The sequence below is a fragment of the Vombatus ursinus genome, unplaced genomic scaffold, assembly GCF_900497805.2.
Source record: "Vombatus ursinus unplaced genomic scaffold, bare-nosed wombat genome assembly UNPS02014817.1, whole genome shotgun sequence".
Taxonomy (NCBI): domain Eukaryota; kingdom Metazoa; phylum Chordata; class Mammalia; order Diprotodontia; family Vombatidae; genus Vombatus; species Vombatus ursinus.
In genome coordinates, this window is record NW_020954595.1 from 1,811,495 (window position 1) to 1,830,380 (window position 18,886).

At 39.7% G+C, this 18,886-nt stretch overlaps 1 protein-coding gene across 6 annotated transcripts in view; it reads left to right on the top strand.

Moving 5' to 3' along the window:
* TASOR (transcription activation suppressor) overlaps positions 1-18,886 on the top strand; it is a 71,516-nt gene that overhangs the window by 16,376 nt on the left and 36,254 nt on the right. For 4 of the 6 annotated variants that reach the window (XM_027835834.1, XM_027835835.1, XM_027835837.1 and 1 more), the window contains exons 7-10: positions 2,634-2,665; positions 6,734-6,839; positions 16,249-16,352; positions 16,432-16,535. In XM_027835834.1, the coding sequence (XP_027691635.1) occupies positions 2,634-2,665; positions 6,734-6,839; positions 16,249-16,352; positions 16,432-16,535 (346 nt within the window). Of the gene's footprint in view, positions 1-2,633; positions 2,666-6,733; positions 6,840-8,394; positions 8,612-16,248; positions 16,353-16,431; positions 16,536-18,886 lie in introns of those variants that run through there. The other 2 variants (XM_027835836.1, XM_027835838.1) reach the window with 2 other exon arrangements.

The following is an 18,886-nucleotide window of genomic DNA, read 5'->3' on the forward strand; positions in this document are numbered from 1 at the left end:
CTCAGACAAGGAAAGAGAACTGGCTAAACAAATTAATGATGGAAAATCTTCTGGTACTGATTATCGTCTAAGAACACAGGGAACATTTTTTCTTTTTACTGCGGGGGTAATTTGAAGATAGATTCTAGAAGCTACTTGTTCCTATTCTGCTTTATTGAGCGTTTATCATGTGCTTTACCTTATGCTAGATTTTTGCTTGTTAAATCTTCTCAACCAGACTATAAGCTCCTTGAGGTCAGGGACATTGTAATTAGGCAGGTGAAACCTTGATTATCCAGCAGCCAGCAGTTTGGCATCCTAAATCATGGCAAACCCAGAAGTTTTGAAAAAATTAATAGACTTTACATGCCTGACACCTAACCGAGTGCCCAGTATACTTAATATTGCTTATTGATTGATTGAAGATCTGAAGATGTAAAATAACTTTTATGCTTCGAGTCTAGAAAGAACAACATTATTGGTTCGAACAATTCTGTTGAAACTGGTTATGAGGGGCTATCCCTAACTATTACCAGTCATGACTCATTTGAGAAATGGCACAAAAGACAAGAAATGACATGTGTGACTAGAAACAGAGGTATGGGGAAAGTCCTTGATGTAGTCAAAGTGAGGGTTAAGACCGCAAAAGTTTACTGCTCTCACCTGTGAAAACATACTTCTAGTATGGCTGGATCCTTTTGAGAGGAGTCTGTGGAAAGGAATTGAACCACATGAATGGGTTTTGAGCTGTACTGTACTAGAGGAGGAAATGTTCATGGAAATTCGATTATGAATCCGTGCAAGTATCAATAAGTATAAACATGCCTCTTCATTCTCACGATCTGAGGAATACCAGTCTAAAAATCTAAGAGGCTGTAGTGTTTCTCCTTGGAAAAAGACATTTACTTTACAAATGAGAACATTAATCATCTTTTTAGAGCAAATAATGCAAATGATAAGAGTATTGTGGATGAGACAGTGCTGCCTGGGAGGTTCAAATAGCTACTGAAGAAATAATTGTTTTTTGAATACTACTGGGAATTGAAAGGACACTGATAAAACTAAGTTCTTTTAGGATGACATTGAAGGCAAAAGAAACAAGCAAAACGTTTAGCTTGATCTTGTTATCAAATTATTATGACCATTTAGCCTGTCCAAGTTGAGTTTTTGATTTATTTCTTGAGAAGTAAAGCCAAGAAAGCAACTGATAGAAGTCTGCCTCTAACAGGTTTTTTCCCCAGCTTGATTTCACAGTTCTCTTTACTTACTCCTTTCTGTGGCCAGACTACATCATAAGTCCAGTTTTCCTAAGCAGGAATGTAAGGTACAAATAAATTTTGTACTTTCCAGCTGAAAGATCTCCTGATATTCCTATCTGTCATAATGTTACTCATCTTCAAATGCCACTTCCATGAAGCCCTTCCTTGTTTTTCTCCCCACCTAGGAATGATCTTACTTGGAAATGGCCATCATGTACTATAACTGTTGTCTGTATTGACCATATTCTATCGAATATACCTTGTTGGATACGTACCACGTTCCTCCTGCTTTCTTGGGAACATCTTAACAATCCAAAAGCCTGGCTTATATGGGTTTTGTGTTCAGTCCAGTTCACCTTTTTTAAGTTCCTTGCCTCACACTTAGGAGGGGCTTGGCATATGGCTGGCCCTCACTTAAAAAGGGCAGAGGCTGAGGGGATGCTACAAAAATGGTGGGCCTGGCCAATAAAAACAAATATTCATACCACTGCTTTGTAAGTAACAGGGATGGGGAGGTGGGGGATGTCCAGAAATGTCTGATTTGCAATAAAAGAAACTGAGGCAGAGCTCTGAGCCAATAACCATTTATTAAAGGGACTGGACTTCCTTCAGTGAATGGGACCTCAGATCATCCTCATGATCTGAAATGCTCCCTTCCTCCAGGGTCTTAATTTTACAGTGCTTGATACCCAGATGATGCAGAGCAAAATGAAGAATTTCATTGGTTGACAAACCTCTGTCTTGACTCTACGGAGGGGCTGATGGTCATAGGACAGGCAAGGCAAGGGTTAGGTCTTCTCTGCTGAGTAAGTGGTCATAGGATGGTGCCTCTTTATGTTGGGTATTAGAGGGTATTCCCCACTTCATGTTGAGGCACAACAAAAATAGTTGGGAGACTGTCCATATCGTTAGGAAATCCCATCCATTCTGGACTCGATCACTTCCATATCAGTATGTCATCTCTGCCGTGATGGGTTCGGGCGCTTACTCATCAAGAAAAAAGGGTAGGGGCAGCTAGGTGGCGCAGTGCATAGAGCTCTGACCTTGGAGTCAGGGGGACCTGAGTTCAAATCTGGCTTCAGGCCTTTGAAACTCACTAGCTGTGTGACCCTGGGCAAGTCACTTAATCCCAATTGCCTCATCAAAAAGAAAAAAAAAAAGAAAAAAGGGTGGAGGTTCTTATGTTTAAGCAAATGAACTTAAAATTTCTCTAAGATATGTAAAATATGTACTAATGTTTATGAATAGACTGACTAAATGTATATTAAAAGACAACTGTAACAGAAATAATCACTAGCCCTGTGGAATCACACTAAACTGAATAATACTGATTGGAGTTAAAATAGGGGTCTAAAAATCATTTAACACATTTCATATTTTTTTTTTCCTTTTTAGGTCTAACAGCTTTAACGTAGAGAGGAGCACAGGTAAGACTGTCTCAACACTTATCCTTTGTTCAGGTAGTTTAATTGAAGGAATAATTTTGTATAGTGCTATTAATGCTTTAAATGGACTTTTATGATGGATGAGAGTCTGCAAAGGATTAATTAACTGTGTATTTTATTCTTGGATTATTGAAATGTATTTGATCACTAGATCATGTAAAAGCAGCAGTCTTTACAGTGCAGTTTAAATTGGGCAAATCTCATCTGAACTCTCTTTCTAAAAGTTGACTGATGTGAATATATGAGTACAGTTTCCTTTGTCTCTAAGCATATGTCGTGCTGGTAACTCAAAGCAAGAATAGACAATGTTTAGCTTACATTTTCCTAGGATCAGAAAACTTGGATCAAACTTAAGTTTTTGTACATTATTAGGGAGTAGCTTCCCAGATCTCCTTGTGGAGAGCAGGCTCACACTTCCTTTGTGTCTCCTCTTTCCGAATTTAAGATCTCTGTGCTTTGTTGGCTCACATTCCTTGTTGGATGTAATAAATTGAAGATGAGGCTTTTAGTTTTCTAGCACTGGATTACCCTTCATTCTCAGATTCTGTGATTGTAACAGTAAATCTCTTATCATTTATTTTAGGCACGTTTCCGCTATTCTTTCAGGTTAAATCTTATCCTTATCCAAATGATTCTGCCTTGCTTATTTGTAAAACTTTGTTTTGGTAACTTAATTCTCTTTGTTAAATTATTCTTTATGGAGTCAGTATTACAGTGGAAAGATTACTGGCCTTGTGGACGAGAATTATATAGGAAATAAGCTTCTTGAGGTCAGGGACTGTTATTCCCCCCCCCCCCATCCCAAGTGCCTGTAGGCACTTAATAAATCTTGTTGATTGGATGTCGGGTTTAAATTCTATCTCTGACATTAGCTTAGAATTAGCAAATCACTTGATCTCTGAGCTTTAGTTTGGTTAACTGGAGTAATAATTGCACTTTCTATTTCAAAGTATTGGAAAAACAATTTCAGGTGATTCAGGAGATAATTATTTTGATTCCTATGTGCCATTGCCATCAATTTAAATTTAATCAAGAAACCCAGCTCCATTATGGGAGAGGAAATGCCCTGTGAGACAAATCTTAAATTCCCCCTACCTTTGCTTTGATAAATCAGTCGTAATTACTGTAGCAGTTGGTGGGATTTGATTTTGTTTTAAAAGAAAGTGCCACATAAAATATAAGTAATCTTCTTCCCCTCTTTAAATCGTTTTTAATTTATTCCCTACTTTTGTATTTGCCTACAATTTGAATAAAAGTTTTATGTTTGAAGGATATTTGGAACATTTGATGCAAGTTAAAAACTTGGGAGATTAATAAATACTTTATCAAAGTAATTGTAATATAGCAGTTTATTAGTAAATTTCCAAAATTAGATTGAATAAGAGATGAGTTAAATTATGGATAAATGATTTTGGCCTGAGTAACTCAACTGAACTATTTTTCCAAAAGTTATGTTTTTGGGGCAGCTAGGTGGTGAAGTGGATAGAGCACTGGCCCTGAAGTGAGGAGGACCTGAGTTCAAATGCAACCTCAGACCAAACACTTGACACTTACTAGCTGTGTGACCCTGGGCAAGTCACTTAACTACAATTGCCTAAAAAACAACAACAAAAAAGTTATGTTTTTAATTTGCAAATTGCTCTTCATTTTTGTGGAGTATAATAACAATATTATGTGAAAAGTTGTATTATGATCAAGAGTTCTAGCATTTCATGAAATTTATCTCTTTTTTGAATAGTGCAGTTTTGGTCATCCTAATATGATCATCTAAATTAGGAAAATCCTGCAATTCATTTTAAATGTTATCCAAGACTTTTGATTTGTTAAGACTGTGCATTTATAGTGAACTAAAATGACAGGAAAAATTTGGAAAACCTCCAGTGTTATATATTTTAAGTGACAGTAAACTGAGTCTTCCAAGATGCCTTCTTGCAGCAGCCTTCCACAAACCAAGAAAATTTGACTTTGACAGTTGACTTGGAGATAGGCTGATCGCTCACCTGCCTTGCCTGGGAACCCTTGCTCTAGTTTCTCTTTAAGAGTGAGTGAATTTGGTAATCTGTAATAGAAATTTTGCTCTACTCTTGAGTATTTTCCCACTGGAGGTAAAATGGCTGTTACACTGACTTCAAGGCCACCAATTAATAAACATTTATTAAGTGCCTCCAATATGTACTAAGCACTATAGATAAAAATAAAGAAACAACAATCCTTGCTTTTAATAAGGGAGACCATAACGTTCCTATCTGTCAATAAATACAGAGTCCTGGTGGGATGAGGAGGGTGAGGTTGGAGGTGGCTCCTGAGTGGCCAGTATTGACTGAACAGGCTGTAATGCATGCAGAGGCCAGGAGGATGGGGAGTAATGTGTCATCTGAAAGACTGGGTCTTTTCCTGCTGTACAACTTCATTCACTGTGTTGTAGAAATACTGGGGTCCGTTGATAGATACTGCTGCCTGTGGAAACTCCCAACACACAGATCTAGGAGGAAAAACCTGAGTTGTTATTATGCTTAACCGCAGACCCACAATCCTTCTTAAACCTGGGTTGTATCAGAGGCTTCACAAGACTTCAGTTACATCTGTAGAGAGACAGAGGAGTAACTTTTGACTAAGGGGAGGCAGGATCTAACATTTCTCACAAAGTTATGTTGGCCTTACCAAGATAAACTGAAGAGAATTACAGTTCACAGCTTGGCTTGTGAGAGTTTACAATTGAGCTAATTGAGGGGAGAAACATTTACATGCCAAAAGATAGTCACGGAGTCTAACTTGATTGTGGGCTTATCAAGAAACAAAGAGAGGACTTGTCCAGAATTTTACCGCTCCTAGACCTAGTAGCAATTCTGTTTACCCCCTCTGGTTCCTTATCTTGTATAAAAAATAAGTGAGTGACTGACTGAGAGAGTTAATTTTAACACACCATAAGAAATGACCTTCACGACAAAAGTGGCAGCTCTGGATCCCAAATAATAATGCATAGGAATAAAAAATTCTTTGACCATTCTTTTAGGATCTTGTATGAAAACATCTTATTTACAAATTTTTGGTCATTTTTTTGTCTGAAATAAGGGTGGATGGAAAAGATGCTATGCCACCAGTGGATACCAGGACCACATTTACCCTCCCTAAAAGGACACATGGATTGGTAGTAGTTCTAGTAGTTTGTTTAGCTCATCTAAATTTTAGGTTCGTTAATATTAGTTTAATTGCAATAGCTAGGTGGCGCAGTGGATAGACTGCCGGGCCTGGCGTTAGGGAAGACTCATCTTCCTGAGTTCAAATCTGGTCTGAGACTCTTCCCAGCTGGGTGACTGTGGGCAAGTCATTTAACCCTGTTTGCCTCAGTTTCCTCATCTGTAAATTGATCTGGAGAAGGAAATGGCCAACCACTCCAGTATCTTTGCCAGGAAAACCTCAAATGTGGTCATGAAGAATTGGATATGACTGAAACAACTAAACAGCAACAAACTTCAGTAGAGCTTGGGTTAAATGTAAAAATTGTATATTTAATATTTTAACTATAAGTTTTTGCTCTTTATTAAGAAGAAAAATGTTTAAGAGAACTATCAGTGTTTTGGGGGAAGAGGAGGGATAACTTTTTGTTATGATTATACCTGACTTGAATTAGATTGGTGTAAGATTTCCTAGCATCTGAATGGACACTACTAGACTTGTGTTTTCATTGTATTTATTAGGGAACTTTTCCTGAGTTGAGCAACCCCTATGCCACCCTGGCATCTTGCAGCCAAGTGTCTTGGGTGATGTAGCCAGGATGGATTCAGGGCGGGAGCAGTGCCTTGGTCTTCCTGCCTTGGACTCCCATTCTCTAGCCTTATCATAAACTGCCTCAGACTTCCTAGGTCATGAGAAACTTTGAAGGTTAAATTATGCCATTAATTAGCAAGACTCTCCCAGAGTTTAGATTCAGTTTGTGAAAACTCATTTAGATAGAGTATGAGGTTTTCTCACTTGTCGTTTTGTTTCTAGGTTGCTTTTACTTTATTTTCCTGTGGTTCAAATGGGTCACTGCTTAATGTCTTTTGTTAGATAAAGCGGATTACACATTATGGAGAGGAGAGCTTTTAAACAAAGGAAAACTTCTGTGTTGTGCCTCCATGAAGTCTGCCACCCTTCCTTTCCTTCCCTTCAAACTGTGAGTATTGTGTGAAATTGCAAGAAGAAAATGATTAGAGGCCATTATTAAGCTTTGTTTTCTCATTGGTATTTAAGAAAAAATAGTTCATTAAACTCTCCTACTTTGTTTTTCCATTGTAATTTAAAATTAAATGGGAAGTTCTTCTGTTAGAGAAAGGAAATTGATTTAGTTGTATTAAAAGCATGAACTATTTTTGCATGAAGACTTTCTCAGCTGTCCTCCTGCTAGTGCGCTTCCTCTGATAGTCCATCCCATGGAAACTACATATCTTATAATACAAAAGGTGAAGCAGTCCCTGCGCTCAGGAAGCTTCTATTCTGTCAGGGGACACAACATGTACATGAATAATTATATACAAAATAAAGACAAGGTAATGGCAAGGAGGCATTAGCCATGGGGAACTTTGAGAAGCAGCTTACAATAGAAGGTGGACTTGACTTAACCTTTGAAGGTAATTGGGATTCTAGATGTGATGGGAGGGAGGGAGTATATTAAGGGCATAAAGAAAGGAGAGAGAGTTTCATGTCTAAAGTACTGTGAAGAGGCTGATTTTAGACATAGAGTGAACAATAACAGGTAGCATTTATGTGATGCTTTAAGGTTTGCAGAATGTACAAATATGATCTCTGTTGATCTTTACAAGAGCCCTGGGAGGGAAGTGCTATTATTGCCCTCGCTATTTTATCGTTGAGGAAACTGAGGTAGACAGAGGGTCAAGTGACTTGCCCAGAGTTACCCTGCTAGGAAGTGTCTGAGGCTGTAATTGAGCTCAGGCCTTCTCTCTGACTCTCAGGTCAGGTGCTCTGTGTACTATGTCTCCTAGGTGCCATGGATGAGGGTGGTGGCCTGATGAGTAGCGTGAAGGGGTGGGGCTTGAGAGAGGCTGTGGGCGTAGAAATGGCAACACTTGGCAATGAAATAGTTATGGGTCGAGAGAGAGCAGTCAAAGATGACCCTGAGGCTGTATGCTTGGGTGATTGGGAGGAAAGGAGAGAGGTGTTTGGAGAAGAGAGAGAGTGGAGAAAGAGTGTGAATTTAGGTGTGGACAATTGGCATTTTGGGATGCCCACAGGGCATTCAGTTGAAGGTACTGTGGGCCTCGAGTTTGAGACCTTCCCACTGGCTAAGTAGATATGGGAATCATCTGTATCAAAATGATAATTAAACTGATGGAAGCTGAGGAGATCACTAAGTGACAAAGTGGAGAGAAAAGAGGACAGGGCCCAAGGATGGAGCTGTGATGGGTTTATGTTACTAGGCCCCCAAAAACTTCTTTCCAGAGTATTAAAGAAACTGGCAGGGGTGAAGCTACTGTTCTCAGTGTTAGAATGATTGTGGAGGCTTAGGAGGAAGAAAACCATTTTTGTTTTCAAAACAGGAAGAAAATGGAGTCAGTAAGCCATAGCTCCACAAACATGATTTTGATTCCTGCCAAAATTGTAGATCATATGAAAGGATGGTTAGGGAATGTCTTGTAGTCGTGATCACAAGGAGTCACATATCTTCATAAAAACAGGTTTTGCTGGACTAATCTCTTTCCTTTTTTTGACAGTTACCAGGTTGGTAGAACGGGAAAAAGATAGTTTACTGAAGCATTTCACAGTGTTGTGCTGTTCTTGTGGAAGAAAGGCAGAGCTGTGGGCTAGAGGATGGGACGGCCCAGGCTCCAGATTGTGAAAATCAGCATCAGTCGGGGAACTTGAGCATCCCTGCTTGGCTCTGGACTGTTCAGAGGCCCACTGATTGACTCACTTAAAGTCACACAGGGAGTAAGTGGCCAAGCTAGGGCTGGGACTTGGGGCTCTCGATTTTCATTCTCTACTATGCGTAGTGACTTGGGTAAATGCACAGGTGTTAATGCTTCTCAGATATTCAGAGAACAGAATGGACAGGAAAACAAAAATCTTGTCAGGCTAGAACATTGGGCCAGATCTAAGAAGATTTTTAATGTACAGCCTCACACTTTGGTTTAAAAAATTAATTTTTTGAATATAAGATAGGGGAGATATTGCCACAGAGTGGTTTGAAATGTATTTGGGTGTTCTAGTGAGCTGCAAGGTTCCAGTAGAAGTCCCCTGTGTGATAGAGCCCCCAATAGCCAATACACGGCTAGACCATGCTGAGGGGTATTGTGTGCAGGGCGAGGGAGGCAGTGCTTCATCATCACCATCATCATAGCTCTAGAGGGCACCCCATGGGTGAACGGCTTCTCCAGCCCATTCAGTATACAGAAGAGGAAACTCTTACTGGGCTCTTGTATATCTAGAGGACAGTATTGAGGTTTCCATGCTCCACTTTGGGAAGAGTGTTGATAAGTGGAGGACTGTGCAGCCAGCATGCTAACAGGGTTATCATTCCTGGGAGGTTCCATTGAGAGAAGCGGCAGTGTTCAGCCTGGAGGAGGGGATACTTTAGGAGAACCACCCACATCAATAAGTGTGTAAGTGCCAGGTCCGCTGCAAGGTCCTGGAAGGAAACAGGCCGAAACACAGTTCTCGTCCTCAGATTCCTCAGACACCACGCAGACAGGGATGTACCAGCCAGGTAAAGGCAGGATTAATTGGCGTCAATGTCATAAAGAAGACACTAGCAGTGGGCTGGAGGGCAGTGTGGGAAGGGGGCATGGAAAAGGCTTCTTGTAGAAGGCTGGATTTGACTAAGTTTGGAAGAGAGCCAGGGAATATAGGGAGTGGAGAAAAAGAGGAAGAGCATTCAGGGCCCACAGGGCAACCCATGAAAAAGGCAGGGAGTTGGGAGATGGGACAGTCTTGTTCTGAAGGTAGCAAGAAGGCAGGTATTACTGGATCGTAGGCTATATAGGGCAGTAAGCTATGAGAAGAATGGAAGAGTGGCAGGGACCAGGGTGATGGGCTTTACAAGAATGAGACTTTTTTTGGGGGGGGGGGGCATAGGCACTGGGGTTAAGTGACTTGCCCAGGGTCATACCGCTAGTAAGTGTCAAGTGTCTGAGGCCAGATTGAACTCAGGTCCTCCTGACTCCAGGGCTGGTGCTCTATTCACTGTGCTACCTAGCTGCCCCAAGAATGAGAATTTTAATTTGATCCTGGATGTATTAGGGAGCCACTAGAGTTTGAGTTGGGGGCTGACTGCATTCACGGTCATTTTGGGAGCTGAGTAGATGGTGGACTATAGTGGAGACTGGAGGCAAGGAGGTTCACCAGCAGCTATTGCAGTCGTCCAGACATGAGGTGATGGAGGTCTTGGATGAGGGTGGTGGCAGTGTCTGAGAAGAGAAGGGGGCTTATTACAGAAGATGGGACCTGATAGGTGTCTTCAAGTATTGGAAAGATTGTCATGTATAAGAGTTAGCAGGAGTTATTCTTTTTGTCCCATGGGGCAGAAAGCAAGCATTGGGTGGACTTAACAAAGAAACGGATTTAGACTTGATATAAAGACACATTACCTGTAGGTATCTCAAACTCAGCATGGCCAAAACAGAACCCCTAAACCCTCCCCTCTTCCATACTTCCCCTGTTAACTCTTGAGGGTACTGCTTTCTTCCCAGCTGGACTCACAGCCCAGCTATCATCCTGGACTTCTCAGCTGTCTTCACCCTAGGTGTCCACTGTGTTTCCAGTCTCATCACGTCTGTGTTCACAGCATCTTTCATCTCATTCACCCACTCTGTTACGACTAGCTCTTGACTGGACTTTCATGACCATCTTCTGATCGCTTCCCTGCTTTAGCGATATTTGTAAACTCCAGGGGTTCACTGTCACCACCAGCTTTTTGTGTGGTATTTAAAACCTTTACAACCTTGTCCTTTCCTGCCTTTTTTTTAAAAGAAAGTTTCTATTAATGTCTTTCCTTTTTTAACACCACCATAATTTTCCCCAGTATTCTTGACCCCTCAGTCTCCCAGAAAGCCATCCTATATATAAGAAATATTTTTCAAAGAAAAAAGAGAAAAAAAATTATCATAACTGTTCAATACACTGAAAAAATCTGAAAATATTTCTAGTGTGCAACACATGTGCACCTCCTATTTCTGTAAATGGCAGAGTGGTAGCCTGTTGTCATGTGTCTTTTTTTGAACCGCACTTATTCTTTGTAATTTTGCCACACTTCCCTTTTTGGTGGTTCTTTCTGGGTTTACATTGTTGTCGTTGTCTGTGATGTTTTCTTGGTTCTGTTTGCTTCACTCTGTATCAGTTTGTGGAGATCTCTCCATGTGTCTTTGTATTTATCACATTCGCCAATTTTTATAGCATAGTAATATTTCATTATCCCTTGTTTAGGAATACAACTCCTAGTTGTAAACGGATCCAACCATTCTGGAGAGCAATTTGGAATTATGTTCAAAAGGGCTATAAAACCATGCATATCCTTTGACCCAGCAATACCACCACTAGGTCTGTATCCCAAAGAGATTTAAAAAAACAAAAAAGGAAAAGGATCTATTTGTACAAAAATATTTATAGAAGTTCCTTTAGAGGTGACAAAGAATTGGGAATGGAGGGGATGCCCATCAGTTGGGGAATGGCTGACCAAGTTGTGGTATATGATTGTGATGGAATGCTATATTGTTCTAGAAGAAATAAAGAGCAGAATGATTTCAGAAAAACTTGGAAGGACTTACATGAACTGACATAAAGTAAAGTGAGCAGGAGAAGATTGTACAGTAGTAATAATATTGTATGATGATGAACTGTGAATGACTGAACTCTTCTCAGCATACGATGATCTAAGACAATCCCAAAGGACTTATGATGAAAATACTATCCACCTCCAGAGGAAAAAACTGATGGAATCTGAATGCAGATAGAAGCATACCTTTTTTAACTTTATTTTTCGTGTGTGTGTGTGTGTGTGTGTGTGTGTGTTTTGGGGGGGGTGTCTTTTCTATTTCAACATGACCGATATGGAAACGCGTTTTGCATAACTGCATATGTATGACCTATATCAAATTATTTGTCTAGTCAAGAGTGAAGAAGGAAGGGAAGGAGAGAATTTGGAGCTTAAAATTAAAAAAAAAGTTAAAAAAAAGTTTTTACATGTATTTGGAAAAAAGAAACAAAAATGTAAAAAAAAATGAATACATATCTTACTTAGCTGTGAGAGAATATGATCTGCTTTTCTTCTGATTTTTTTTTTAATATTAAGGTCACATATCCATTCACATACCACAATTTGTTTAGAGATTGTCCAGTTGATAGGAATCATCTTTGTTTCTGATTTTTTGCTATATCAAAAAGTGCTGCTATGAATACTTTGGTGTACTGGGGACTTTAATATCCGTGATCTCGTTGTGAAAAAAGCCCTGTAGTGGAATCACTGGGCCAAAGGGTATGGGCATTCTAGCTACTTTATTTGCATAATTCTAAATTGCTTTCCAAAATGGTTGTACTGGTTTATAGCTCTGCCAGCGTGCATTATTGTGCCTGTCTTATGAAAAGCCCTCCACTGTTGACTGTTCCATCTTTGGTTCATCTTTGCCAATTTGCTAGGTATGAAGTGAAACCTTTGGCTTGTTTTTATTTGCAGTTAGTTCTCTTATTAATAAGAGGGGTATTTTCATATGGTTGTAAGTAGTTTGTAGTTCTTTTGAGAATTTTTTATTCATATTCTTTGACCATTTATCCGGGGCGGGGTGGGTGAGTGAGTGAGTGAGTGAGTGAGTGAGTGAGTGAGTGAGTGAGTGTGTGTGTGTGTGTGTGTGTGTGTGTGTGTGTGTGTGTGTGTGTGTGTGGAATACCAAACTCTTATGAGAGAAATCTAAGAGATTTTTCCCTCCTTCATTTACTTACCTTTTTCCAGGTACATTACTTTTGTTTGTGCAGAAGCTTTTCAGTTTCATGGAATCAAAGTTACATATTTTATCTTTTATAGTTGCATCTGTCCCTTGTCTGGTTAACAATATGTAACCTTCCTAGCTGTGAGGGAGGATATAATTTGCTTTTCTTCTGATTTTTTTTTAATAGTAAGATCTTTAATGATAAAGTCATGTATCTATTTAAAGTGTATTGTGGAATATGCTGTAAGGTGCTGGTTTAAACCTCATCTCTAACACATTGCTTTCCAGTTTGCCAGAATTTTTTATCAATTAAGGAATTCTTTTTTGAGTAACTTGTTTTCTAGTTTATCAGACACTGAGTTGAGTTCTGTTGTTTCTGAGTCTTGTTTAGTCTGTTCCATTGATCTTCCTACCTCTCTATTTTTAACCAATACCATAGATGAATGGAGGAAAATATAAGCCCAGATTTAAGTGTTAATAGATTGAACAATCTAATAAAATGAAAAAGAATGACAGATTGAATTAAAAAAAAAAAGCAACAGTCCCACAATCTGTTCATTACAAGAAATGCACCTAAAAAAATAAAGGCATGCACAGAATAAAAATGAGAGGCTGGAAAATAATTTGCTGTATATCAATTCAAACCAAAAAAGTGGGAGTTGCAATTACGCTATTGGCAACAGAAAAAACCCCCAGAAAAAAACAGAAACAAAATAAGGAAAACAGTTATGCAGAGAGGGACCACGAACAACACAGCAATGTCACTTTCAAATTTATCTGCTCCAAATGCCTTAGAATATAAATACGTAGAAGGAAAAATCAACTGATCTCTGGAAGACAAAGATAGTAATAGAGCAGTATTTCGGTGTCTTGCTCTCAGTTTTGGATAAGTCTAACAGAAAGGTAAACAAAAGGGGAAATAGAGTTAAACTTAAGTTCTGGAGAAACTTGATCTAAAAGACTAATGGCCTCTTCTAAACGGAACTGCTTTTCTTTAGCACCACGTGGAAGTTTTACAAAACTGATCATGTATGTATGGCACAGAGATATTGCAGACAAATATAAAAAGGTGGAAACAAACACATACTTTCCAGACCATAATGTAATAAAAATAATCAGATCAGGGAGCATAAACAAAAGACACAGACCCACATGGAGACCTAGTGATGAAATCCTGAATAAGTGGGTCAAAGAACAGAACATACAAACAATAATTTTGTGTAAGAAAATTATGATGGTGAAACAACCTACCAAAATTTCTGGGCTGCAGCTCAGACAGACTTCAAGAAAAATTAAGTCCCCGCAAATACACCTTAACAAAGTAGAAAAAGAGAGAATTTATGATCTGAACGTGGATTTTTAAAAATTTGAAAGCTAACAAATGTAAAATAAACACAAAAGAGATGTTAAAAATTAGAGTAGAAAGAACTTGGAAGTGAACAAACCAAAGAAATGATAAATAAAACTAAAATCTGGCTCAATTTTACTAAAATTGATAAACCTGTAGCCAATCTGAGTAAAAAGAATTGGGTAGAAAATCAAATCACCACAAGAGAACATGGACTAGGTGAAATTTTTCCCCTCTTTCTAGTCTTCTTGCACTTGATTCTTTTCCGTTTTGTCTACAGTCCTGCACTTTTGGACACTGGCTTTCTCACTGTTCCTCTCCTGTACTTCTCCATCTCCTGATTCCTTGCCTTTTCACTCCCTGGAACGCATGCCTTCCTCACCTCCACATAATTAATTCTCTGAGTTCCTTCAAGATGCAACCTAAATCCTACTTGTTGGGAGGTTTTTCCTGGTTCCCTCACTGATGATTTGGTCCCCCTGAGATTGCCTTCCATTTATTGCGTGTTGTCTGTGTCCTTTAGAAGTCTCTTTTTGTATCTCTAGCGCTTAGCATTAGCATCATACGTGGCACGAAGTAAGTGCTAAATATGTCTCTGCTGATTGACTGGATGGAGTTTTCCAAAAGTGGAATGGAATGCCTTATAGTGGCTTCTTCATAGTGAATTTCTGTCGCAGAGGCCTATGACCACTTATTTAGATACGTTGTAGAGGGCTGGGTTTTTTTTTTTGTTTGTTTGTTTGTTTGCTTTTTAAGTTATGGTTTGTATCATATGGTCTTTGAGATCCCATGCGATTTTGAAGAGAGAAGACAAGGTGTTGGACAAATGGCAGGGCAATGTCTAACCACCAGAAGGTGACTTTTGGGAGGAGATAAAACAGTTATTTGAAAACATTTGAAGGATTATAATAAAGAAGATTAGACGAATTTTGTGTATCTCCATGGGGAAGAACTTAAATGCTTTGCTAAACTAGAACCAAAGGATGAAAGTACAAGGTTGTAAAATTCAAATACTTCAGTATAAGAAAAAAACACTTTCTAATAATTAGAGCAATCAGAAAATGGGTTGAGCTGTTCAATTAGATATTGAATTCCTCATCAGTGAAGGTGTTAAGCCCACATAGTTTCTTGTCTTAGATGTAGAAGAAGTTTTTGAACGGGATAGCTGGTTGGACCTAAGAACCTCTGTGGTTTCTTCAATTCGACAAAGTAATATTTTACTATTTTTGATCTTAAGCATCTTCTTTCCAATTATCCCCACCCCCCACCCCGTTTGGGTCCTTGACCTTTATTTTTATTAATTTAGGGTACTCCCAGTGAGGAAATTCCCTGCACCAATGCAGATTGCTAATTGCTTTGTAGCTTCCAGTAATAGAAAAGTTGGCTGGGGCACTGTGACAGGTCAAGTGTTTTGTGCCCAGGATCACATAAGTCCTTTTCTCCACCTACTACACCACACCCACAATGCATCTAAAATTAGAGGGACAAGCAATGACTGACCTCTAGGCATCAATCTCCTTTACTGGGTGCCAGGTACTCTGCTAAACACACAATTAGAAGAAGTGGGACAGTGACAGTCTCTTGTCTCCAGGAGCTCATGTTCTGGGGTTGACAACACGTAAAAGAAGGTTCAACTTCAGGGGGCTGGAAAGGCCTAGCAATCCTAAGGATTCTTCAGTGGGGTGGCTGGCTAAGTTCAGGGTTCCTTACATCACGTGGTCAAATTACAGTTCTTTGCATGTGGAGGAAGTATCAAGGCATCCTCATTGGAAGGAATAGAAGTGGCAATTCCTGCTTTATCCAAGCCATGACAATAGTCCAAATGGATTCTGTGTGGCTTAGGGGTGGTGTGTGTAGGGGAAATGTGAATGGGGAAGAGAATGGGGTAAAAGTTAGCTCTCGGTGGTGGCGAGTTAAGGATAAGTCTAGAATGTTTACTGCTTCCATAGTATTCCTGTGTAAGGCGTGTTGAACTGAATAATTCAATGCTACTTCTTCGCTGGGGATTTCCATAAGTATTCAGAAGTTATAGCGATGGAAGACCAGATGGACGGTAAAAATGCTTTCTGCATTGCTTTGTGTTTTGCTTGGCTAATATTATGTATATAGTAAAAAGCTTTAAGACTTGAAATGTTGGTCTTGATATTATTACCAGGATAGTTCTATTGCTGCTATGTTCCAGAAATATACACTTTTGGTTTCCATAAAGCTCTTTGTATGTGCAATTTAATTGATTTTATTAAGTATGAAAGATGCAGGTGAGGGAAACAGTCTTTTTTTTTTTCTTTTCAATTTTTTTCTAGTCCTGAGAAGTTAGATGTCGAAACTGTTATGAGCATTGACCATCTGAAGCAGAAAATTCCTCCAGCCCTTTTTTATAAGGAAACATACTTAGGTGCAAAGGAAGGTAATGTAATACAACTTGATTAAAAATATTATATGATAAGCGTGGATTTAGTGCCTTACTGTGTATTTTTTTATGTCAGTATTGAAGAATGGAATGTATTGCAGCCTTTATGAAGTTATAGAAAAGACGAGAACTGGAAGTAACTTGGAGAGTTTAATACAAAGACTAGAGCGAGAAAAACTAGTGAGTAAAACTGTTTAAATTCTTCCTCATTCTCCCTTAGGCATGTGCTGAGTAATAAAGCAGACTAATTATTTAGATCTTGTTTTAATTTACTTTTATAGTGACATGGCACAATCCCTACCTTGGTTGGTACAACTTCTGGCTTGGTGGCTTTTTACTTTGTTTAAAGCCTGTGCTACATCTTCCATCTTATGTAGTCTTTCAGATATCTTTGACAGTGAGTGGCTCATCAGTCACATCGGCAGATTCTTTTACTCCCTGAGGATATAGTGCATCCTGACCCCGTGACTTCTTAAGTTCTTACTTAAGTTAGGTATTAACTACTTTGTTAGTCATTTTTGTTCCTATTTCCAAGGCCAAGGCAGATAAAACAGAAGCAAAATAACTAAGCAGCTCTGCCTTCGCTTGTTGGCAGTTATCCCTTCCACCCCAAAGAGGAGTTCTGTCCTTTTGATTCTCTTCTTCACTCTCAGTTTAGCTTAAATAACCTTTTTATTGTAGTTCTTGGAATTCCTTGCCAACTTCAGGTCCTTTTGAGCTTTAACACACTTTTCATAGGACCGTGCTACCCTTGTTTTCTGCCCTTTCTGCTGCTTGGCATGTTTTGGACTGGAATCTCCAATTTCATTGCCATAGGGAACTCTTCTCCGAGGCATCTCCTACCAGTGCAGTTGGATGCACTTGCTCTGAAACTGAAGTCTTCTGGCAGCACTGAGATGTTAAGTGTCTTGGCCCTCAGTCTTATAGCCTTGACTTCAGCTCAGGTCTTCTGTCTCTTAAACCAGCCACAGTGCCACAACAAATCTTTTGGAAAAAATCTAAGTTGGTGGCATTGGTGAGTTCCCTCTTCATCCCCATTAATATCTTCAGACAACTCGTTCCCATTTTCCTCTTCATTGGAATTATTTTCCTTTTTACCTTTAGAATTTCAGTTTTCAGTTTTCTGGTCTTTCTTGAACTGACTTCTGCTGTCCATGAAATTTTACCTTTCTCTGAACCTTTTCTTTGAAGTCTGTTTGACCCAGATCTAGGGCACATTTCAGATGGCACGCCTCCCAATAACCACTTCCTTCCTGTTAGTGAGAATCAGTTCAGTATTTCTTCTGGTTGATGGCCCCACCTTTTGAGGAATGCAATTATTAAGGCAGATGAAGCAGTTATTGCTCTGAGGATGCTGTAGAGGTCGTCATAAACATTTACTAAGTACGTAGGACGTGCCATGCAATGGGAGGATCCCCTGCCCTTAAGGAGTTCATGTTCTGTCGGGGGATACAACATGTAAATAAATATATACAAAATGTGTGAAATAGACACGAGGTAACTTGGAGGAGAAGAGTATTAGGAAGTGGTAGCACCAGGAAAGGCTTTTATATAAAGGAGGGATTCTTTACTTGGGGTCCGTGAGGGCATTCATGGACTTGGCTGGGGAAAAAATTGTATTTTTATTTTCACATTTGATCTCTTACTTAAATTTAGTATTTACTTCAATTATTTAAAAACATGATTTTGAGAAGGGCTCAGACTGTCTTTCTCAGAGTGCCAGAGAAACTCATGCCACCCAGAAGGTTAACTCTCAATATAGAATTGGCTTATGGATTTGATCATAATAGAGATTGCAAGGTGTGGGGGTGAGGTAAGAGTGCATTCCTGACCAGAGCATGACCAGTGTAAAGACACGGAGATCCAGGAGATGCAGTGTTGTGGTGAGGAAAAGCTAGAAGGCCAGTTTGGCTGGACTGTAGCATGCAGGGAGCCAAGACCTGTCCAGGGATTCTGGAGAGAACGGGCATGGCCAGGTTGTGAGGGGATTGAAATGGCAAACAGGAAAGTCATTTTGGCTGGTGGAGTAGCGCTGGGGAGGAGGAGGCTCTGGCAGGAGTCAGAAGTGGTTGGGTTTTAGAGATGTGGTTGAGGTCAAGAGGGGAAGGAGCATCATGCCAGGGCTGAGGACTATATTGGAAAACTGATGGTTCCCTTTACAGAAATAGGAAAGTTCAGGAGAGGGCAGTGTTTGGGAAAGGTAATTAGGTCTGTTTGAGGAATGTTGAGCTGCAGATGTCTGGGAGACGTGCATTGGGAAATATCTGGGTGCCAAGGTGAACGTATCTGGGAGGTGACTGGGTGGAAGGAAAACGCCCTGCTCTGCATTTTAGCCCCCTTTCTGTTGGGCATCACTAGTCTCTGATTCATCCAGACGCGGAACCTTGGTGTCCTCCTCAACTCATCCCTTGCATTTACCCCCCATATCTGCCATGTCAACAAGGACTGTTGTCCCCTTACATGTCACCACCTGACTGCAGACTCCCCTCCCCTGACCCTTGTCCCACTGCAGCAGTGTTCTGGTAGCTGTC